We start from the raw sequence: 24,983 nt of genomic DNA, 5'->3' as shown, positions 1-24,983 counted from the left end.
AGCTGCATGCTCCACTGACTGAGTCATCCAGTTACCTTACTCCATACTATTTTCCATAGTGGCTGTACTAGTTTATGTTCCTCTCCTCTTTCATTCTTGATTTTATTTATTTGGGTCCTTTCCTTTTTCTTTTTGATCAAACTGGCCAGTGGTTTATCAATTTTGTTAATTCTTTCAAAGAACCAGCTTCTGGTTTCATTGATCTGTTCTACTGGGTTTTTTTGGTTTCGATAGCATTAATTTCTGCTCTGATCTTTATTATTTCCTGTCTTCTGCTGGTTTTGAGTTTTATTTCCTGTTCTTTTTACAGCTCTTTAAGGCATAAGGTTAGGTTGTGTACCTGAGATCTTTCTTCCTTCTTTAGGAAGGCCTGGATTGCTATATATTTCCCTCTTATGACCGCCTTTGCTGCGTCCCAGAGGTTTTGGGTGGTGGTGTTATCATTTTCATTGGCATCCATGAACTTTTTAATTTCCTCTTTGACTTCTTGATTAGCCCATTCATTCATTTTTTTAATGTTTTTTAAATTTATTTTTGAGACAGAGACAGAGCATGAACAGGGGAGGGGCAGAGAGAGGGGGAGACACTGAATCTGAAGCAGGCTCCAGGCTCTGAGCTGTCAGCACAGAGCCTGACGCGGGGCTCGAACTCACGGAGTGTGAGATCATGACCTGAGCCAAAGTCGGACGCTCAACGACTGAGCCACCCAGACGCCCCGCCCATTCATTCTTTAGTAGGATGTTCTTTAGTCTCCAAGTGTTTGTTACCTTTCCAAATTTTTTCTTGTGGTTGATTTTGAATTTCATAGTGTTGTGGTCTGAAAATATGCACGGTATGATCTCGATCTTTCTGTACTTGTTGAGAGATGATTTGTGTCCCAGTATGTGGTCTATTGTGGAGAACTTTCCATGTGCACTGGAGAAGAATGTATATTCTGCTGCTTTAGGATGAAATGTTCTGAATTGTACTAGTTTACGTTCCTACCAACAGTGCCCAAGGGTTCCCTTTTCTCCACATCTTTGCCAACATGTTATTTCTTGTCTTTTTGGTAATAGCCATCCTAATAGGTGTGAGGTGATATCTTACTGTGGTAGGATTTTTTTCTTTAGTTTTGGTTTTCAGTAGTTTGACTATAATGTACATAGTTATGGTTTTCTTTGTATTTCTGTTTGGAGAAATCAGTGAGCTGCTTCAATCTGTACATTTATGTCTTTCACCAAATTTTGGAATTTTCTGGCTGTTCTTCACATATTTTTTCTGCCCCTTTTCCTCTCCTATGACTCCAAGTAAATTTTTGTTAGACTGCTTCAGTGTCCAAGAGCCAACTCTTTTTAAATATTTTTTTCTCTCTATAGTTTGAGTAATTTTTTTATCTTTTCAGTACTTTCTCCATTTTGCTATTAAGCCCATTCATTGAATTTTTTATTTTAGAGAGTGAATTTTTCAGTTATGGAATTTCCATTTGGTTCTTTTTTATATTTCTCTGCTTAAAGTTCTAATTGGTTCATTTATTCCAAGCATATTTTCCTTTGTCATCTTGAGCATACTTACAGTAGCTGCTTTGAGATTGTTGCTAATTTCAGTATCTGGGTTACTTGTGGTTGGTCTCTATTGATTGTCTTTTCTCTTGAGTATGTATCACATTTTCTTGTTTCTTTTTATGTTTAAGAATTTTGTATTATATCCTTCACAGTGTAAATGATATATTATAGTGACTGTGGGGTTTGGTGTCTTCTTCTGGAGAAAGTTGATTTTTTGGTCATTATTTGTGTTAACAAATTATTTGTGTTAACAAGCAGTTACTTTGGCTGGACTAAACTCCAGGCTGTCTCTCCCCACAGGAGACAGTGGCTGACTATTCTGTTTAGTTGTTGTAGCCTTATTTGGACTCATTAGAGTCTGTTTCACCCATGTATATATTAGTGACCAGCCATAGACATGGGTAGAGTTAATATGTAGAATATGGGATTCTGTTTTGTGGTTATTTCTCCTCCAGCGTATGCCCTCTCACTTTCCAGCTGTTGCAGTAGCTCCAACCTCTGGTTTTTCAGGCCGGTAAGACTGCATATTTTGATCCAAGTTCCAGCTGTTCTGTGCTGTTCAGACTAGGACCTTTCTTCAGGTGAAAGCTGTAGAAATAGGAAACCTACCCAGTTCTATTCCTTTCTTCCAGATATTATATCCTATCCAGATTCTGCCTACTTTTGGTTGCTCAGATACCTTCAGGTAGTTGTTTTTTATTTTTTTTCCAGAATATATAGTTATCTGAGGGAATGTTGGTATGATGAGATACTCTATTACTTGTTACAGAATATCCATTATATTTTTTTGTTGTTTGTTGTAAAAGTTAAAAACACCTTATGAATTTATACTTCCAATTCAAATCGGAACTTACAAGGTTTTTACTTAACATCTCTATTTTCTTTCTTTTTTTTCCCAACGTTTTATTTATTTATTTATTTATTTATTTATTTATTTTTTGGGGGGGGGACAGAGACAGAGCATGAACGGGGGAGGTGCAGAGAGAGAGGAAGACACAGAATCGGAAACAGGCTCCAGGCTCTGAGCCATCAGCCCAGAGCCCGACGCGGGGCTCGAACTCACGGACCGCGAGATCGTGACCTGGCTGAAGTCGGACGCTTAACCGACTGCGCCACCCAGGCGCCCCTCTATTTTCTTTCTTCTGCACTAAAAGTTGTGGCTCTCAAGGACATAAAGCAGATGATAGAATTAGAAGGTCACATAGTTATTCACTCCTTTCCATATCTTACACATAGCAGTCTTAAAATAATAGTTGTATTATCATCGTGACCAAAGAGATTACCAAAAACCGTTACCATTTTTGCTTGTGCTTTCCATACTCTTCCATCTCCTATTTTAAAACAGTATTTTATTATTAACAACTTGACATGCTTTAGCCATTATATTTTATGCTCTCTTCCTTGTACTTCTCATTTAATCTTTATCAACAAGTAAATAATGTTGCTTGCCATTAGTTTTTAGGTTGAAATTCTGTTCATTTTGGTTATCTAATACTTGTTCTCTAGATTCTTTTGGAAGGCTCATGGGAGCAGTATTGATTCCCGACATTTTGATAACAGTTTATCAGTGCTTTCTATGTATTAAAAATCAATTTAAAATTTTAAGTTTATTTATTTTGAGAGAGAGAGAGAGAGAGAGAGCATGAGCAGGGGAGGGGCAGAGAGAGAGAGAGAGAGAAAATCCCAAGCAGGCTCCACCCTGCCAGCACAGAGCATAGACGGGCTCAAACTCATGAACTGTGAGATCATGACCTGAGCCGAAATCAAGAATCAGATGTTTAATTGACCTAGCCACCCATGCGTCCCCAAAATCCATTTTACTGAATATAAAACTCTTCATTTATATTTTCTTGAATATCTTAAGTATGTTACTCCATTTTTCTTTTAGCATATAGTGTTTCCTTAGAAAAATTTGATATTGGCTTTCTGGGTTGGTATTCTTAGGTGTACAGTGTGCTTTTCTGTTGGTAGTTTCCTTTTTTTTTTTTTTTTTTTTAATTTTCAAGGAGATTTTCTTGAATTATACTTTTTACTATTTGTTTTCTTCTGGTATTATTCTTTAAAGACTTATTTACCTGAATGTTGAATTTTTATTGCTTCATTAGTTGTTGCCTTCTCAGTCCTTTTTATCCCTTCATTTGAATTTCAGAAATGTTTCTCCTTTTTACCTTCTAGTTCTCTTGAAGCATTACATGTATGTATTTTCTCTTACGTTCATTCAGGCTTAATCTTCATTTGTGAAACTTTTTTTTCTTATTTCTGATATTTTCCTGATTTCTGTTAACCTTAAATCTCAGTTTTTTGAAACCAGCTTTATGTTCTTTCATGTCTTGAGTCATTTTTGTAATGTTTTTTAGCTCATTTTGAAATAGGAGGTATAGTTTTCATACTCTTTTGTGGATATGTATTCCTGGTATGGTTTTATTATCAGGATGTTATCCCATGTTTCCTTTTTCTTTTTCTTCTTTTTCTTAATGATAACTTCAGAGGATTGACCTACATCATTTTCGGTTGTTTACATTTTTGTGGTTTAGAATGGCTTTTCTTACAGAGCTCTCTCTGCTATTGTTTTTGGGCACTCTTCAAAAGTGTGGCATCTGCTTTCTGAAATTTCTAGGCTTTGCTCCCTTCCTCACTTTTATCTGAATATTCTCTTTCCTTTATCTTCATTGTACCTCTTGTGCTCAATTTTGATTCTGCACCCAGTAGTTTATCCTCATTGTGATACCCTTTTGAGGGATGTGTTAAGAGTTCCTAGCTAGAGGCTAGATTGCTCCAACTTCTTCACACTTCACCATGGTCCTCCCATACTTAATCTCTGTTGGAAAGGACAGAAACCCTTCCAATGACAGCCATTGTACTTAAATTGCTGTTTTCAGAGTCTCTTTTCTCAGATCTGTCATTGTTTCCTTTTGCTTCCTCTCCTATGATGCATTTCCTGTGGTTATTGGTGATTTGTCCCTACCTTCTCTTTTGGGGGAATTCATGGAGATTCCTTGTCAGCCAGTTTTGTTGTAAATGTTGTCTGTGGGTTTTGGGTTTATATTTTTATCTGAGGATTTGGGGATATTCAAAAACATGGTACAGCCTCCATTGTTTCTGAATCTAATTTATCACTTCTTAATGGCTGTTTATGGTGTTTAATAATCTTGCTCTAATTATACCTTCTTCCAAATAGTGCTTGAATCTTAATCACTTTCACTGCTGGTTTGTGTTGAAAACAGCCTTTACATTGTCCAGCATAGTACTAGACATGTATGCAAGGACTCAAGAGTCATCAGTTTAGAAGTTAGCCTAAGAGTAATTGTAGGCCAACTTCCAACCTTTTAACAGGATTAGCTCCTACTCTTAACAAATTGGAGAAAAACAGGGATATCAACTGGCCTGCCTGTACACATAGGTTATTCATGCATCATCTTTGATAAATATGCCATAGTCTGTCACCCTCTGATCTGAACACTCCTGGAAGACACTGATCTAAAGCTGATGGTCTAAAAAAGTCTACAAAATAATGAGCATCATAGAAACATATTGGAAACATAGCAAATGTCATCCCGTCACTGTTTAAAAATATTATAATGGAGGGGCGCCAGTGTGGCTCAGTCGGTTGAGCATCTGACTTCAGCTCAGGTCATGATCTTGCAGTTTGTGAATTCAAGCCCCGAGTTGGGCTCTGTGCTGACAACTCAAAGCCTGGAACCTGTTTTGGATTCTGTGTCTCCCTCTGTGCCCCTTCCCTGCTCGCTCTCTCTCTCTGTCTCTCTCAAAAATAAACATTTAAAAAATTTTAAAAATACATTATAAAGGAGGGGTGCCTGCGTGGCTCAGTTGGTTAAACGTCCAACTTCGGCTCAGGTCACGATCAGGTCATGGTTTGTGGGATCAAGCCTTGCATTGGTCTATGTGCTGACAGCGTGGAGTCTGCTTGGGATTCTCTCTCCCTCTCTCCCTGCCCCTCCCCTACTCTCTCAAAATAAATAAATAAACTTAAAAAAGTATTACTAAAGGAAATGTAGAAACTCTTGGTTGAAGCAATTAATTGTAAACACCACTGCACTCGGACCAGCCTGGTTGAAGCAATTAAAATGGTAAAGATGGGAAGAAATTTTCTTAAAAGACTAAACCAAAACAAACAAAACCCCAGGGATTGCCTAGTTTGTTTTATATAAAAAAAGGCAAAGGGGTGTGGATGGTGTATAATGGAATTTGATGAGACTCTGAAGGAAATTAAGGAGCACAAATAATACTTTTTTTTTTTTAAGGAAGCATCATTTTTTATATGTTGGGTACTAATTTTAGGGATCTTGTTATCCTAGTAATAGCCCAGTTCCTTTGTTCTTCAATTTGGTATTCTAAAAAGTCAGCTAAAACAAGTCAATTCCTGAAATACAGATCTTTATTGACTTGATAAAACTTTCCAAGATATTTATAGTGTTAAGAAGTTGATATTTCTCATTTTTACTTCATTTAACTTCCTTGCTTAAAGGAATCATACTTTATTTTCACTTATGAAGATAGTTTACCTTTTGTAGTATGTTTCATTTAAAAGTATTCCTAATTTTTACCTTTTTAAAAATCTTTAACAGGCCTCAACAAATAATGAAAGTTCTAATCACAGTTTTGGAAGCTTGGGATCTTTAAGTGACAAAGAATCTGAGGTAAGTAACTTCATTTTAAATATGGTGCTATTAAAGTAAAAGCTGGAATCACCTTTTTTCTTTTAATGGTTCCCCCCCCCCCCCCGCATCTTTGTGCTAATAAGCATTAATGCTAAAGTTTCTAATGGGAGCATTTTTGTTCTGCCTTATGAAGCACAGTATTCAGACTGAAGACTATTTGGCATTAGTAAGAAAATATAGTTTCTTTGGTTATGTAGCTGAACTTATACATTAGTGTTATAAGTGTTCTTAATGGAAGACAGTCACTGGCCATTTATAATTCTAGTAGATGAAAGTGGTTTTTGAACTATGTACTACAGTTTTCCACTGTTTTTTGTTATACTCCCCTCTTAGTTTGGTTCTGAGTAAGGGTTTGTGTACTGAGATGTAGATACACATATTTTTTCTCTTTTGGAAATTTCTTGCGGAATTTCATGCTGTTGTTTTTCACTTTTCATATTTAAAACTACCTGGAAAATCCTCTCCCCTCCCATCCACTTACTGACCCCACTAAGAAAATATGTGGGATTTTATAAGTAGGCATTTGGATCCATGGTATAGTTAACAATGGGCATGATGTACTTAATAGCATCTTTTTGACATATGTAGATAGGAAGTTCTTTGGGTTTTAGCATTCACTTGCTGATGCAACAACATCACTTTTTGTGGATACAACCTCTGCTCAGATGATAGCATTGTGTTACTTTTCAGCGCGCGCGCGCGCGCGCGTGTGTGTGTGTGTGTGTGTATGTGTGTTTGTGTTTTCCTTTCAATGTTAACTTATTTCTCTTTGATCCATTTTAGTCTTTTTCCTACTTGGGCTAGTGTAGATATATCTCTTTGATAATATCAGTAGGTCATTAGCATTTAGTAACTCTTAGCTGTTTGGTTTTGGTGTTCATGGAAAGAGAATGTCAAAGGTGGCATCTTTTAAAGTCCTGTGTTATTGAAAACATCTAGGACTCTCTAGGTAGACAGTTTTGTGCAGTTCTATGCAGGCACCCTGACACTCCAGAGGAGTGTGGCATAGGGTTTTCACTCATCAGGCTTTCCCTTCCACAGAGACAACTGGCAGGCAGCTGAAAGGACTGTGCAAGTGACGGGACTTTATCTGCAGTAGGTTCCCTTGAGGTAAGCGTTAGTAGCCCCTGTAGCACCAGATTATCGCAGTTTAGTTTGTTCTCAAATTAGCACATTTACATTAAGTCCTTACAAAGTGTAGGTTTAGATTTAGTCAGAGTACAGCTTTTCAGAAGCTACATCAAGAATGTTTTCACTTTATATCTCCTGGACTTTGGAACATTTCTTGATATTTCCAGATTTTGGTCTATTTAGTAATTTCACATGTCTTTTCTTTCATAGGCTGTTATGTTATGAAGGGTAATAAAATAGTTTTAGATATTTCCCTTTTCTCTTCACCAAATCTGATATTTTTGAGAGATTTTTTTAATAGCAAAACTTACTAATTAGATCACCTAAAGTAGTTATATGTTTCCATGTCCTTTATAGGTACCCATGCTCCCAATATAAGCCATAGATAGAGTATTTCAATTCTTTCAAAAGAATGAGTCTATAAGAAAGTACCACTTCCCTTTAAAGAACTCTAAGAGTTGCTTTTGGCTGTATTTGTAGTTAAAATTTTTTCTTTTAAGACCATAGTGTAATTTACAGTGAAGTACAATTTGGCTAACCATTGCATATACTTAGCTTAATTTGTATAGAAAATTTGACATTTGGGGAAGGAATAGAAAATCTTAAAATTTTGGAGCTTTTGCTGTTCTGTGTTCTATATCTGGAATTTTTAAAAATTAATCATTAAGTCAAGTGGCACAGTATTGGAAAGGTCTAGAGCTTACACTTTTTCCTTAAGATTTCAAGAAGGAATTTTTTTTGTCTGATCATTTAGGAAGCTACTTATCTGGAAAATGGTTTCCAGGTTTTATTTCTATATTAAGATACTTTAATTAATGAATTTCCTTGGGATGAAATTTTACACGCTTCAAAATACAGGTATTTGTAGGTCTTTAAATGAAGTTTTTGGGAGTAAACAATTGTAGGGTGGAGTACTGCTTTTTTTTTTTCCTGACACATCGTAGTAAAGTTTATGTAGTATTTCATTGTCTTCTGGTGTCATTTTATTTTTTTGGTAATCCATCCCTTGATCCATTACGTTTTCTTAAATAATAGTTTTTGTTTTTATGAACAATCAATACTAGAAGTTTATTTGAAAAAAAAAATAGCAGTTCTCTGCCACCCACCTCTACCCTACCGCATCCTCAATTCTTTTAGCCCTTCTTCCTGTTACTTATTTCCACATTTTATTTATGCATATTAATATATATCCTGAGCTTTTGTTTCTTCAGTTGGGCTCTTTCCTCCTACCCAGTACTCTTTTCAGACACCCAGAACCCTTCTGTTTTCCATCCTTGTACTGTTAAAACTGAAAGCATCTGATATTCACTGTTAGGCTGATTTGAATCTACTTCAACTGAAATTTTTCATTTCAGCTCAGATGTGAATTACTTCATACATAGATTTGCTTTTTGTTACTAAATGTAGAATTTAGAACAGAGATTTTTCCCTTTGTTAATGAAATTGCCTAGTAGATAGGAAGTAGATTGGTCTTGTTTTTGCTTCATTTTTTTTTTTTTTACATCATTCTAGGTCTGTTTGATAGGCTCCAAAAATTTGTTGTGTTTTCAGTAAGCATTTATTACATATCTGTTATCTTCTAGCCTCTGTGTCCAAGCACAGAGAATATAAAAGATGGATACGATACAATCCCTGTGTTCACATGAGATCATTGTCTAGTAGAACAGACTACTTCATAAACAGTGTAGATTATAGAAGTACAAGGTGGTATGGGAGCAAAGAGCAAGAACCCTCCAATTCCATCTGCCTGCAGGGGAGAAGAGGGGAGAAAAGAGAAGTCTTCCTTTAAAGAAGAGATGGTGATTGAGTTGTTAGAAAGGCTATGAATTCATCCCAGAACACAAGGGCAAAGTATGAGAAGGCAGGCAAAGAGACTATGATACGCTTTTTGCTTTTGCCTGGAAGCATGGCAAATAGTTTTGTTCAAGACGTGGTGTAGTGGTTCTCAACCCCAACTGCACTTTAGATCACCCAAGAAGCTTAAAAAACATAATCTGCCTGTGTGATTCACCTGGTTTGCAGACCTCTGGTGTAGGTAGGATATGCAAGGATGGTGAAAGATTGGTAGGAATCAGGGTTTGAAAGCCCTTGTTCTTTGTACTAAGGAATTTGGACTTTGGTCTAGATAATGGCGAGCCATTTAAGCAGGAGAAACAAAACGCAAAGTAAAGATGAGGAAGGCTCCCCCAGGTGGCAGTACAGAGAATAGAGTTGGGAGAGAGGAGAAACCTAAGTTGGGAAGATCATTTAGTTAAGGAATACTGCCACCTTTACGAAACTGCTCACCTCAACAGTTTAATAGTAGGAGGGAAAAAAGTGAGCAGGGTGCTAATTAAAGTGTTCTCAGGTTTACCTTTTGGGTTCTGCCTTCTTCAGATTTTCTAACTTTGGTTATTGATATTATCACCATCCAGGCTTATGCTTCTCAAATTTTAGTGTGCACGTGAATTACCAACGGTTCCTTGTGCCTTTAGGTCTGGAGTGGGGGTTTGCATTTCTAACAAGCTCTCACATTCTACTAGATTATAAAAGTAGAATCAGTAGGGTTTGATGACTGAATGAGGGTAAAGAAGGAAAGGGAAGAACCTAGGGTTGTTTAAAGTTATCTGGCTCTAGGTGAATGTTAGTGCCTTTGATGAAGATAGATGACACAGAAGGAAGGTACATAGATTTGGCCTAGAAGGTAATGAATTAAATTCTGGACAACAGTGAGTTTGAATATCTGTGAACTGACCAAATGAAGGTGGTACTTCAGTTAGGTGGTAGGAGCTATCTGGAGCTCAGGAAAAGAGGTCAGGTTAGAGATGAAGACTTAGAGGAATTTCTGGTGTGGGTGTTAAATCCTTGAGTGTTAAAGGATTCCTGGGTGGGGGATGGGGAAGGGGGTGTCTCTGAGACTCTTTCAGAGGGTTCTGAAGGTCAGAACAATTTGTAGAGTAATGCTAAGACATTATTTGCCTTTTTTACAATAATGCTAAGACATGTTTGGCTTTTTAACTTTCATTTTCTCATGAATTTACAGTGTGAAAATTTCTAGTGTGTAATGACACATGATGACATCATCACTCTGATGACTTGTATATTCTGGTGTCTCAAAACTTTTTTAGTTTTAACTTCTAGAATAGTAAATATTGATAATTATAGCCCACATAAATAAAAGCTCTTGGGGTCCTCAATGCTTTTAATAGTTTGTGGAGGAGTCCTGAGACCCAAAAGTTTAAAAACTGCTTCTGTAGCTGAACTCATCTTGATAGTGTTTGTAATGCTAGGAAATGTTAGTAGGTGAGATAGGTATGCTAGAGAAAGAATAGTAGTCTGGTAAGCAAGTAGACAGTGGGAAGAAAAAGAGGAGAAAGTGGAGAAGAATAATAAGGAGAATTAAATGTCACAGAAGTCAGTTAGGATAATGACTGTAAAAAGTGACTAAGAATTGTCACTTAGGCTTAGTTTTAGTAGACTAATGGTAACAAGATGCCAGATTATAGTCTGTTAAGGAGACATTGGATAGTGAGGAAATAGTGACAGCAAATATTGACTACTCTTGGCAGAATCTTGATGATAAAGGAAGGGAGACGGTATCTAGAGTCTTAACAGGCTTGACATACTATGTGTTAGGGAAGGGCTCATAGCAGAGCTGTGACAGTGGGACAAGAAAAGTGCTGTAAAGAGAGAAAATAGAATCAAACTTAAACTTTTTTTTTGAGGTGGTATGAAATGCCAAGATCCAGACCCTGGGTTGATTGGGTTCATTGTAGATAGAATTGACTGGGTACATCCTTTCCCCTGATGGGCAAACTTCCAACCAAAAGACCTTTCTCATACTTCACAGTGAGATAGAGGTTATCAGCTGAAGGAGAGAATCATGAATGGGTTGTGGGTGTGAGAATGATAAAAATTTTATGGGACGGACCAGAAAAGGAGTTTGTAGGGAATGGAGGGAGATGGCCGTTCATCTTATTTTAAATGTTTTAGAATGCCTCAAGGAGTTAGAAACAGTATATACGTGCGTTGTCTGCTGGATGAGAGTCCAGATTATTTTATGAGGATAAGAGATTGGAGCCCATATTCTTTGGTTATCAGTGTTTTCTAAGTTTTAAAATCTGCCTTTATTCACCTGTTTGCAGTTCTTCTTGAAGGACCCTTCTCTAACTAAGCACAAAGACCTTTGCTACTTTCTATAAATTCTTTGCAGTTGCTGTCCCCACCCAGCCTTACCCCAGATCCTAAGATAAATTATGTATTGTATAGTTCATTTGGAATTTATAATGAATACTAATAACATAATTCTTCTCCCTCCCTCTCCTCTTGGATGTCCTAGAATATATTTTATATTTCTCTGCCTTACTTTATTTCTTATTAAGGTTGAAATATTTGTGACTGAATATAAATATAATTGAATTATGTTGTCTTGAATAATATTGGAGAAGCACGCTGTAAGTCTGTTTATACCTGTGTGCTTACATTCAACATGTTACATTATAATGTTAGTAAAGCAAACACACATGTCAAATTGCTTTATTTTTGCCTGAATTTAATCTTTAATATTCATCTTTTATAGTACTTCTATATAACCTGAATCAAAGTTAATCATTTTAAAATAAATTATTTCTCTTTTCTAGAACCGAATGTTTCTTTCCCCTCCCTCCTCTTGAGGAAGGTTAATCCTTTAACTCTCTGTGCGCTGGCATTGAATTACTGTTTATTTTTGGTCCAACTGAATTTGATTTCTGAGTTATTTAGGATTCAGGATTTTAAGTTATAGATATACGGAAGCCAGGACAGCTGTTGCATCTAGACATTTAAACTTACATGCGTTTTTAGAATTGTAATGATTGTAATGAAAGATAAAGATGATCTGGTGCCTTGATTGTCTTAATTTACCTCTAATGTTGATTAATGAAGGTCATTTTATGAAAGTTCTGATTAGCTTTGTCATTTGAATTAAGTTTGTAGAAGTCTTGAAACTTAAATGAGATTTTTTTCTCATTCGAGTTGAAGTGATAGCATTAAAGATACTTTAAAACATTAATGGCTTGTTTTGTTCTTTTTTAAAAAGAATTTTCAAAGGACCACATTATGTGTGGTTTCTTATTTTCATATCTTGGAGGAAATAGAAGTTGACACTAGGGAATTAGACCTAAAGCTAACTTGAACCTGGCTTTAGCAGGGTATTATTTCCATTTCTAGAGCTAGGGATATTGTGTATTGAGTTCTTTAATAGGTTATTTTTAATGTAAAATCTCCTTTGTTGAAGACGGTATTTTAAAATTCCATGTGTAACTTATACATATGTATGAATTATTTAAATGGGTTATCTTCTTATATTAGTTAACTGGCTAGATTAGGAGAGTGGTGAGAGTATTTCCTGTTTTTACTTTTTTTTATTCATACCCATCTCTACTTTTCATATTTCTTTTTTGCCCTCTTAATAGCGTTTGGCTTAAATGTTTCTGCAGTGAATGCTTAGGTATCCTAGGTTGATTGGAAATTTTGATTCTCTTTGAAAATACAGATAATACTGGCCTTAAATTTTATTTTATTATTTTAATATACTTTACTGACAAATTAGTGTCCATACAACACCCAGTGCTCATCCCAACAGGTGCCCTCCTCAGTGCCCATCACCCACTTTCCCCTCTCCCCTACCCCCCATCAACCCTCAGTTTGTTCTCAGTATCCAAGAGTCTCTTATGGTTTGCCTCCCTCCCTCTCTGTAACTTTTCTTTCCCCCTTTCCCTCCCCCATGGTCTTCCGTTAAGTTTCTCAAAATCCACCTATGAGTGAAAACATATGGTATCTGTCTTTCTCTGACTTATTTCACTTAGCATAATACCTTCCATTTCCATCCATGGTGCTGCAAATACTGGCCTTAAATTTTGGGTTTTAGGTTGAGTTAAAAAAAAAATCATTAAAGTTTTACTTGTCTATATATATTTTTTATAACCCAGAGAATTTTTTAATGTCTTAGTCTGAACACCTAGTAAGAAAGAAGAAAACTTGAAAAATGAATTTAGTTGTGTGTAGTTAAGTATCACTGAAAGTTATATTTTCATGCCTATTCCTCCCTTTGGTGAATTACCTTGTTTTTCACTTTATTCTGTTTAAATCTGTTAGCTCCTCAAGATTGTTAGACACCTAGTTTAGTACCTTCATCAATTTTAAGAAATATTCTTTGTATCCTGCTGCCTACATTATTTTCTAAAATGTTTCAGTCTGATAAATAATTTTTGTGGTGTTCTACTTGATTGGGTTCCTCTGTCTTTTCTTGTCTTTGTGCTAGTAATATTTTGTCATTACTTCTTACTATGTTAGGAGGGCCAAACCAAAACCACTGTATATAACAGTGTTGCTATCTACAGTATGTAATATGTATAATAACAATGTCATCTTGAAGGGGAGAGTACTCTGTGTGCATGCAAACTGGTGTATTTTATAACACTAATAAAGACATTTTCTCAGTAGAAGAGTAAGTTTGTTTTTTTTCTTTCCCTTATAAGACTAATAATCATACTTCTAAATTACAAGATTTAAAGTTCCTGTGAAATTCCTGGAATTTCTTTGTAAAATTTCCTTTTATTTAAAAAGAAAACTATATTTAATTATACTACTATCCATTAAAGGATATGCTTTTATAGGAGCTATATTCAGCTAAAAGTTAGTGTTTGGCCCTAAAATATGTTATATGACAGGGTTCACAGCAAAGGAAGTGGATCTATCCAGTTGAATATGTATGTCCTTAGTCTCCTGGAAGGAAAAGTTGAAATCAGATGTGGGTTTGATACTGTCACTGTGCCTCTTTTTCCATAAAGTTAGAGGACTGTACGTGTCGAAATCATCTGAGAAGCTTTTTCAGAGGAAAAGTATTCAGGCTCCTTGCTTGGAAATTCTTATATACTCTGTCTAGATAATCTTTCAGTTTCTTATAAATCATGAAATCTTGAAATAATGATTCTGTAACCCTTTTGTTTTGGAAACAAATAAACAGCTAGCTGTTAAATGTTTCCCTTTGTACAAGTGCATTTAGCGTCAGTGATTGGTTGTTCTTTGGACAAGAAAGTTCTAAGCTGATTGATGCAAATAAGATTGGAAGAGAAAAATGCCAAGTCATTCTAAGACTGAAGACATACTTTAAAGTGGAACCTGGCCTAGCGCTTGACCATAGCATATGCTCAGTGAATATTTTTTGAATGAATAAATTTAACACCACTCTAGTTGTACCGTACTATACAGGTAGCTTTTACGTCAGCAACTACAGGTGGTTCTTACATATTCATCTCAACTTTATTGACATTTGGGGGTGGAGAATTCCTGGGCTAGGGGTAGGGTTGTCTTGTGCAATGCAGGTTGTTCATCAGCATCTCTGCCTAACATACTAGATCTCCGTAGCCCCTCTCTCCTCCTCCACAACTGCCCTCCCTTGTGGCAACCAAAAATATCCCCAGGTATTGCCAGAAATCCTCTCGTTGAGTACCACCCTATTAATGAAGGAGAGAGAATAGTTTTAGCATGTTACCTGTGGAGCTAGATTACAACTCTGTAAGTTTCGCATCTCCTAAGTAAGAAAACAGAAGTCCAGAGAGGTTAATTAATTTGCCCACAGATAGTAAGTTAACATTCAAAATTCTAGTACCTAAGTATCTGTTTTATTTCAAAGTGATACTCTCAACTACTGTGTGTACCCTTTCTCTGTATAACTAAGATAATGTATAACATTAGTTAGATAAATGATCCTAGCTAGTCTTTTGAAGAAAAAAAAAAAGGTATTCTTTTTTGGCAATATTTAGATTTAAAATGATTTATAATAACATCAGATTTGCCAGTCCAAGGTATGCCTGGAACTAAAAGCATTTCACAAATGTTTTTATCTGATAAATACTGCTTTTAGTCTGGATTTTAAGGGCAGTCAGCACAAGCTGACATTACTGAGAAATTCGGTTTCAGTGTGTTATACTACAGTAGAGTTTTAAAAATATTAGATGTATTTTTATGTCAGCAGCACACAGTATTATGATTAATTCTCATTTTCTAAAATAAGTGAGTAACCATGACAACCCATTGGACTTATATCCTAATGAGTTTTCTGCTATAGCTATATGTCACAATTTTGGTCTTTAATTTTTAATAGAAGAATATATTAAGAATAATTTCTTAATTTTAGACAATTTCCAGTATGGAATATGCAGGTTTTATTATTATATACATAGATTATTGCTAATCCTGGATACATCGGCATCACTTTCGGAGCTCTTTAAAAGTGAGGATTCCTTTGGTCTCTCTCCAGAGATGGTTAAATTTGGAATGGGGACTTGAGCATGAGCTTACATAAAAGCATTAAGTGGTTATGATGTATAGTAACATTGACAATCAGGGCTAATGGTTGAATGATAGAATGATTTCTTTCTACAACACACTCACTTTTTTGGGTTATAAATGGAGTATTGCTATAGAGAATAACAATGGAATACCACCTTTTTTTTTTTTTTTAAACATATCAGGTAGACAGATATTTAACGATTGGTGGGCATTCTCACAGTGTTATTGAAAGTGTAGATTGGCATTGCCTCTGAAAATGCACTTTGGCAATATGTTTAAAATTATTAGTGTGCATATTCTGTGTCACAAAACTTACACGTAAAAGTGTCTATCCCAAAGAAATTGTTTAAGGATCTAGGGATTCACGTTCAAGGAAATGTCTGTAGGGCTATTATACAGGAGTATGTTACTCCATCATGAGTGTCACACCGGGAGAAAAGTTGTGAAATCACTGCTCTAAATTTTACTATTGTAAGCACTCTCAAAATGCCAACATTTCCAGAATAACTTATCTTGAAAATTTGCTTTTTCCTCCCACGGCGTTTGCTCTATATGGCTGTTTTATTCTGATTGTATGATTTGAAAACTTACAAGATCATATGAATAGGGGAGAAAGTCCAACTTTATTTTAATTTTTAGTCTATATTATTCAACAAATAAAGCCTTTAAAAGGAAAGCCAGAGAAGGGAAAATGCCAAGAAATAGTTATGCTATGTAAATTGTAAGAAAATGGGAGATAAAATTGCATTTCATCAATATTGAAGACTTGGTATGCTCCTTTAAACATATGTGAATGCAAATTAAAATGGGTCCAGATGATAGGAGCTTAAAAAGTCAGACTGTGAGAATGGCGAGCTAAGGTAGTTTTTAAAAAATTGACAGTAAGATTGCTTTAGTATTATAGTTCTTTTAGGTGCTAATGCGGTTGTAGGTACTGTATATTTGTGAGCAGAGTAAAAATCTTCAGGCTTTTAAAAATGTTATGAGCTGGCACAGATTAAGTTACCTATAGAGAGCACACATTTTGGGGCGCCTGGGTGACTCAGTCGGTTAAACGCCTGACTTCAGCTCAGATCATGATGTCATGATTTCTGAGTTAAGCCTCACATCATGCTCTGTGCTGACAGCTCAGAGCCTGGAGGCTACTTCAGATTCAGTGTCTCCCTCTGTCTCTGCCCCTCCCCCGCTTGCACTCTGTCTCTGTCTCACTGTCTTTTTCTCTCTCTCTCTCTCTCAAAAATAAGTAAACATTAAAAAAAAAAAAAGAGTACACATTTTAGTTGGGCAGTTACCCAAGTTTATCTTCTTGGCTCTCTACCATCTTTGATAGTACATATTATTAAATAATAAAGGCAGTACAGCAGAAAATAGGCTACACTCAAAATTGCTGACATGTTGATTGGAATAACTTCAGACAGCAAGGAAGTGCTTTTATTTGATGATAGGATCCCCAAAATGATGTATATATAAACTTTTTATACTAAATATTGAAATCAGTAGTATAACATCGATCTTCTTTTAGGTGTCAAAGATTCAAGCAAATATTTCCAGATAATAATATTAAAGTTTTGACTCTTGGGCAGAGTCAGACTGTGAATTTCAGGTCCTGCCAGCTCAAAATCATCCTTGTGTTAGGATGTACATATTTCATGGTAGTTTTATCTAAATGTAAATTTGATGCAAAGCAGCAAGGAAATTTTTACAATAGAATTTTAGTTTTCTTATAGTGCATTATTCTAACCAAATCTTTATAGCAAAAAGTTGGAAGGAACAGTATCTTGTACATTTGATATTCTTGAATAGAACATCTATTTTACATTGACTATTTTTATAAAGCTCCAGATTTTCCTTTCTAGTTCAGTGCTGTTTTGATATATGCCATTAAAGTAACAGACTTCTCCAGCATTTTTCTGTCTTACATCTAGTTTAACAAATTTTGCCTAGAAATGTGGAATAAAATTGAACATTGGTATTACCAGCTTCAGGCAAAAAGATTTGTCATGCCATTTGTTCAAAGTACAGTGACCTTAAATTTGATACCTAAGTAACTCTGTGAATCATTTGAATAGCCAGTGAGTTGTATTTTTGAAACCTATCTTAAGCTAAATGAATTGATTGGAAAACATTCATTCTGACAAGTCTAAGAATTGAATATTCTGTTATAGATATTATTTAATAATAGAGTAACTTTTCTTTTAGATTTAAAGTATTTTCTCATTTAACAGGAAAATATTAAATATATCTGTGTTGGTTAACTGTAGTAATTTTATTAGAGATGATGATACCTGATTTTTTGTTGTTGTCTAGTCAGGGCTGATGAGTTCTGCTTAAGGTGGAGGCGAAGAATAAATTTTAATATCCACTCTTCTTTTGTTGATGTTAGAATGGTATCTTTTCACATAATGTTAAAATTTCCTGTAATGCATTTGTGCCAATAATTTTAAATATCTCTAGTTGGAGGCTGATAGAGGTGGTTATCTGTTTTCATGACACAATCCATACTGATTTATCTGCCTCCTCCTGTGACAGTGTTAAGATTCTAGCTTTCTTATATTTTGTCTTAATTGCATTGAAGAAACACACATGTATTTTTATCTTAAAAATACGTCAAGGAGCCAGATAAAACAAGATCCTGTAGTAGAAATGAAAACCTTTTTTTAATAATCACTGGCTTAAATTCCAAGTAAAATGGAAGCATTAGTTCAATTATGTCACAGTCACCTCTTAAATCCTTTAGATTTGTCTTTGTTTTTTGAACATACTTTCAACTGCTAGGAAGTACTGTGTTAAATTCTCACTAATATCTTAGAACATTTAAATGCCAGAGTGATCATTCAGGTTTTGGTATGATTACAAATTAGCACTTATGAAGCTAAACTGATTTTTTAAATAGTACCAGTCTCTCCTTTCATCATTTTCTCCTAACCACTGTTCTGTTGTATGTGATAATTCTTTGACTTTTTATAATTGCTGTAATCTTTCCATCTTTGCTTTAAAGCAAAATGACATTATTTTGCCTTCTATATTTATTTTGCCTTTGTTATTGTGGTCAAGTGTAATGCAACAGTTGAGAAAAAAACAGAAGAAAAGAATGAAATAACAGCATCCACGAGAGCAATAGCAAGCTTGGAATTATTTTATATAAAATGCTTGACATGAGCAAATTTTATGCCTCGTGCAAATACAAAGCTGGCGTGGTTGATGTCCCTTGGATTTTCTTGGAAATCACTGGTCAAGATTGATGGTTTTTCAAATCTTTTTTAAGCCATAGAACTCTTTCTTCAAAGTAAGTCAAATATAGAGTTTCGAGTGTTAGAATAAGAAATGCAGTGTTTGCAAGCACAGAAGTGGAGGTGGGGTAGGATGTGTCTCTGATAAGCTAGAGCCTTAGCTCAGCCACCTGCTTCTTTCTTCCCTTCTCTCTCCTCTTTAACTAAACTTTTGAGGCACAACCTCCTTTCTCTTAAGGTATCTCTGGAGTACTGTCTGAAAAATTGCAGATAGCATTCTGAATTTTTCTTCACTGATGAGCCATTTTAGACCCATTAAATATTTGCCAAATTTCCACATATCCTAAATTCCCACGTTTCTAAATTCCCAGATAAATCCATATAGAAATGAGTGACTCAGGAGAATTGGCAGCAGTAGCCTTCACTGAGAATTTTTGTTTTGTTTAAGTGTTATTGAGATTATTTAAATTTAAAACCACATAACTAATGCACATTGTCCTGAAGGTTAGTGATACAACACTTAGGGCCTAACTGCCAGTTCTGTGGCTTGTAATTGAGAACAGAGTTGAATGGGACCTTAGAGAGGAAACCACTTATTTTGCAAGCAAGCCTACAAGTTACTTGTAAGCTATAAGGGCAGAATCTGCTAATCATTTAACAGGTGGCACATGATTGAACTTTAGAAATACGAAAGTACACGGATATTTGTAATAATAGGATAGGTTCTCAGATAAGAAAATTTATTGGGTACTTACTGACATTTATAGAGTATGTATCTGTTCCAGATGCTGTATCAAGTGTGTTTCTGGTATGTTTCTCATTTAATCCCCACAATCCCATACCTGTATGATCACATTTAAAATTGATGGGAATAGGGTGCCTGGCTGCCTCAGTCAGTAGAGCATGTGACTCTTGATCCCAGCATCCTGAGTTTAAGCCTCACATTGGGCATAGAGATTATGTAAAAAAAAATTTGATGAGAAAATCTGAGTCAGGTTAATAAGTAACATGCTAAGAGTTATGGTAAATAATGGATCCAGAGTTTGATTCTTAGTCCCAGTCTTTTTCTTCAGAGAGCCATGGTACTTGCTCTTTAGAAAATTATAGTTCATTTGGGCTGACAGAACAAGGCTAAAATAATCTGGGGTGAGAGTGAGGAATGAGGTGGTCATACTACAGCATCGGTGAAAAAAGATAAAGGTTCATAGGAAGGGACAAAATGGTGTGTTTGTAATGGAAACATTTACTTTATAGGCAAATTTAGTTATATCTAGGTTTTCCTTTCTCATTTTTTATTTTGCTTAACTTTTCAATTTTTTATTACCTATTTCCAACCTCTTACCCCACATTAGTCATGTTAGTCTTAAAATTAATTTTACTTCCTTAGTTCTTTAGTCATCCTTTTCCCCCCTTCTTCCTCAAATTCTTTTCTGGTGTAAACAAGGTAAACCCGTTCCTTTTGTGTGTGTGTGTGTGTGTGTGTGTTTTAACTGTAATAATTATTCATTTGGGTTTTTTTTTAAGTTTATTTATTTATGTAAATTTTTATGTTTGTTTTTTATTTTTGAGAGAGAGACAGACCATCAATGGGAGAGGGCAGAGAGAGAGGGAGACACAGAATCAGAAGCAGGCTCCAGGCTCTGAGCTGTCAGCATAGGGCCGAATTCAAATCAGGGCTCCATCTCACAAACCATGGGATCAAGACTCAGATACTCCATGGACTGAGCCACCCAGGTGTCCCATCATTCATTGTTAACAGTTTTTAACAAAATGACATTTCCCTCAAAGGACTGTCCCACTTTTCCATTCCATCAAACTTAAAATTTAGGTAGGGAAATGTTGCCTCAGAGAAAAGAAGTTTTTACTAAGTAATCTGTAGGTCTTAAAAAAAAAAAAAAAAGACCTTCAGTATCTTCAAGTATATATCCAGTGAAGTGTTTAATAAATGATATTCCAAATAAGTTTGAGAATTTCTATATACACTGTAACTTTCCATCCCAGTCCCTTTTTGGAGATCACTAGTGAATGTTAGCATTTTAATGGTTCCTAGAAGCTTTGTGGTAAATAAATCTAACTTTGTTTACCCCAGTTGAACCACCCCACGGTCTTCTGCTTTTAAAATGTAGCCTCTCATCTAACTGGTCCAGTGTTACCTGCAATGTATTTTAGAAAATAATGTGGAACCATTTAGATAGACAGTGTTTCCAGTATAACTTTTAGAATTGTATTATTCTGTGTGGATTCTTTGTTGTTTATCAAAAGTTAGCTAGTCAAGACTTAAAATGGAATTCAGATGGGATCCTGTCATGCTTAAAAATTAGTATAACATTGGGGTGCCTGGGTGGCTCGGTTGAGCATCCGACTTCGCGTTGGGTCATGATCTCACAGTTCATGAGTTTCAGCCCCACATTGGGCTCTGTGTTGACAACTCAGAGCCTGGAGCCTGCTTTGGATTCTGTGTCTCCTCCCACTCATGCCGTGTGTGTGTGTGTGTTTGTGTGTGTGTGTGTGTGTGTGTGTGTGTGTGTGTGTGTATCTCAAAAATTAATAAACGTTAAAAAAAATTAGTGTAACGTTAAACTTGTGAAAAACCGTATATTCTTGATTTTAAATTATATTTTTTACATAGATTAAGTTGGGAAGGATATGAATAAATATTATTTGTGAATCAGTTCTTTTTTTGTTTAAGATAGATTTTAGGGTTGTTTATAAAAATATTAACCTAGAATTTTTAATTTAGTGTTATTTTGAAGAAAATAGAAGATTGGTTATTGTTTGTCTGAGTTTGATAACTAAACTCTGAACTACTTACCCTAAATTGTTGGTACATCAGTCTGCCTTCTGAATAGATTGCAAGTTAGAGTGGATTTCTTTAAGATATCTGGTTTGTGTTGTGAAAACGTATAGGCAGTTTATTGATAGACATAATGAATTTTATTTACAAACTTGATAAAATTTTGAAGTTTTTTTGTATAGTTGATTCATTCAGTTCTGGATATAGGGCAGGTAACATGTCACAGAGAGAAAAAAAGACCATTCCGGCCTTGAAAGTACAGAGTTGAATTTGATTTCCATCCTGGTTACCTTGAATAAGTTATTTAAGATTCATGTATTTATCAAGTGATAACTGTATGCAGGAATGGGAGAATGGGAAGGTGAGGTGGGAAAATGGTGTCACTCCTGTTTTAAAGAATTCAGATTCTAAACATTCACTTCATCCCCTCAGAATCTGTTATCTTGTTGATAAAAATGAGGGTAAGAAAACTTAAAATCTCTGTGATAATACTGAAGAGGAATCATAGATGCTCAACACGAGTTAGGTTATGTGTTGTCATTCATACTGTTTAATCATAGACTATTCATACAACAAAATATGGAATATGTTCCTTCCTTGTTTGGGGACTACATTGCCTTTAGAGATTTATTTTAAGTTGCCTCGATGTTTCATTCATTCAGACATTCTTTGTTCTGGCACCAGACGTACTTGCCAAGCTTCTAGAATTTGAGGGCCTTGTGCCATTGCCTTGTGCTTTTGCTCTTAGTTTTAATCTTTAAGCACAACAACAGTCTGTCAACACTCCATGAAAATTACTTATCATTTTAGCCTGATGAAAATACTAATTTGGGAATAAGCCATCATCCAGGATGGGGTGTCTGCAGACTTCTTCTGTAAAGGGCCAGATATTCTAGGCTCTGTAGACCATAGAGTCTCTGTAGGAACTAACTCTGCTGTTGTAGTCTGAAAGCAACCATAGATAGTACATAAATGAATGAGTGTGGCTGTGTTCCAATAAAACTTTATTTATGGACACTCAAATTTGAATTTCTTAAAATTTTCATATCATAGTATTTTAATTATTAAATTTTTGGTTATTTAAAAAACTAAAAGTTAGGCTTAGGTTGGGCCTTACAAAAACAGGTGGCTGGCCAGATTTGGCCAGTGGGTTGTAGTTTGCTGTCCCCTAATTTAGGGCACAATCCACAAATTTGCTCTAATTGTTGTTACATAATAATTGTTAAACATTTAGGTGAATGGTCCTTTTTAGTAGGGATTGTATATATATCAGAGTTTAAGTTTGCTCTTTTCTTTTTCATCCGAGTTTACTTTTATAGACTAAATATGTGTGAATAATAGAAAGCTAATAGGAAAAACATAAGTTTTTATTCTTTATTTTTGTTGTTTTTTACCCAATCCAGTTAAGAATGCGAAGAACTTTCATTTTTCTTTAAAGATGTTAAAGAACAGCCTTTAAAAAGGCTAATTACTCTCAGATTTTCACCCACCTCAAATCAGATTCTGTAAATGTGAATTTCACGTAATATGTGTAAGTCTTCTGTACTTTGAATTTTAAAAGCTTACACAGTAGAAAATTTTATCTTTTAATAAATTGTGTAAAAGTAACTTCATTTATATCACATGAACACTATTGAACAAAACCGTTTTTATTTTGAAAATGAAAATAATTTGTATAGTGACTAATAATTTTGTATGTAAAAAGTATGTTTTTAAATTCTGTAAACTTGCTTTCTGTAGACACCAGAGAAGAAACAATCGGAATCATCTAGAGGAAGAAAGAGAAAATCAGAAAACCAGAATGAAAGTAGTCAGGGTAAGTGAAACAAAATCTCCTTTCAGAGCCAAATGACCATTTACAATTAATTATTCTGATTTTTTATTCAGTAGTTTAACTGTACAAGTAATACTGTGTTTTTGTAATTTCTATAGCTATTATGTAACTTATGCATTACTAATAGTTTAGAAATGTACTTCTATAAGAAATAATAATATGAAATTGGAATCTTTTTTGTAGCACAGATAGTTAGTGTATGGTTACTATTTTTAGGCTTTTTGACATTTCCCTTATTTTTTTTATTTGAGAATTAAAAAGGCAAGTATCATGTCCAAACCTTATCTTATCCCTTTCATTTTTCTTTCTTTATCTGAATTATGGTATTGAAGTGGCTTCTTGTCTTCGAATAAGAACATTAGATGTCACTTTAAAGTGCAAGTACCCAAAGCTTGCTTTGGTTATTAAAGACTTTATATAAAGACTTTTATTAAAGCACCAACTTTTTCTTTCCAAACTTGTTTGTTCTTCATTCTTTGTTGCATACCTACCCTTTGTGATATAGGCTAAGAAGTTGGTTTTCATTAGACTACACAACTCTTGTAATGGACAGCAAAATAGTGTTGTCCTTTAATTTGGCTACTCAAAATTAAATACAATAAATTGGTTCTTCAATCACATGTAATGACTTTATACATATATTACATGTTTTAGAGCCACTTACTTTAGCTGTAAAGACTTAAGGCCACGAACATGTGGTAATCTAGTATTTACATGTGGCACTGGCATCAAGAAATGTACTTGAAGCAACTGTCTGTGTGGAAGGAAGGAGTTAAACCACTCTAGCATCTTTCTGTAGACGTGTGGTACTTTGTATCTCAGTCTGCTCTGAGCTTGTTTTTGGTCTTGGTGTAGTTCCACCAGCTTGTGATTAGTGGACTTGGGAGTTTGATTTAGTGTAAAGATACATTAGTTATGATAGTTTCAACTCTAGTTTTAAAAACTCACTTAAAAGCAGGTCCCAAATTAGGGTGGGACTTCTGGGGTGGTTGATCCAACCCAGATCCTATGTTTTTAAGAATCCATGTTTATTTCTTTGTGGTCTGCTATCCACAGAATTGTCTGGTTTCCTTACGGTTTTAGAATGGTTGCCAATTTTGATTGGATTTACTTGCTTCAGCTTTCACACTTGTATTTGCTTTAGAGAGAGTTGGCTTTCTATGTTTTTCCCCTTTCTTTGAACGTTAGCTTCTTCAAGTCCAGAGCAAACTTCTCTTATAATCTGGTCAGCCAGAATTGGATCATGAGTCCATTCCAAACCCAGTTATGTCCATAGACATACTGTTGCCCTTACAAAAATCAGGTCCATCTCTGAAATTGAAAGTGGGTAAAATTCCTTTTAGAAATGAAGGCTTTGTGGAGAGGGGACGATACCTGAACAAAATTGGATTTCTGATCAGTAGGGGGGGGGGGGAATTAGGATGGAGGCCAGACAGGAGTCAGCTTCTTCTGAAATTACAT

General features: G+C 35.2%; 1 protein-coding gene across 1 annotated transcript in view; it reads left to right on the top strand.

Moving 5' to 3' along the window:
• Positions 1–24,983, top strand: part of TLK1 (tousled like kinase 1) — a 156,113-nt gene that overhangs the window by 60,828 nt on the left and 70,302 nt on the right. Inside the window, exons 3-4 of the mRNA XM_040475359.1 lie at positions 6,128–6,199; positions 23,429–23,504. Of these exons, the coding sequence (XP_040331293.1) occupies positions 6,128–6,199; positions 23,429–23,504 (148 nt within the window). The remainder of the gene's footprint in view (positions 1–6,127; positions 6,200–23,428; positions 23,505–24,983) is intronic.

This window comes from Herpailurus yagouaroundi, unplaced genomic scaffold (assembly GCF_014898765.1).
Source record: "Herpailurus yagouaroundi ecotype Mexico unplaced genomic scaffold, PumYag 140, whole genome shotgun sequence".
Lineage (NCBI taxonomy): Eukaryota > Metazoa > Chordata > Mammalia > Carnivora > Felidae > Herpailurus > Herpailurus yagouaroundi.
Note: the sequence above shows the minus strand (reverse complement) of the source record. Positions and strands in the feature narration are given on the sequence as shown.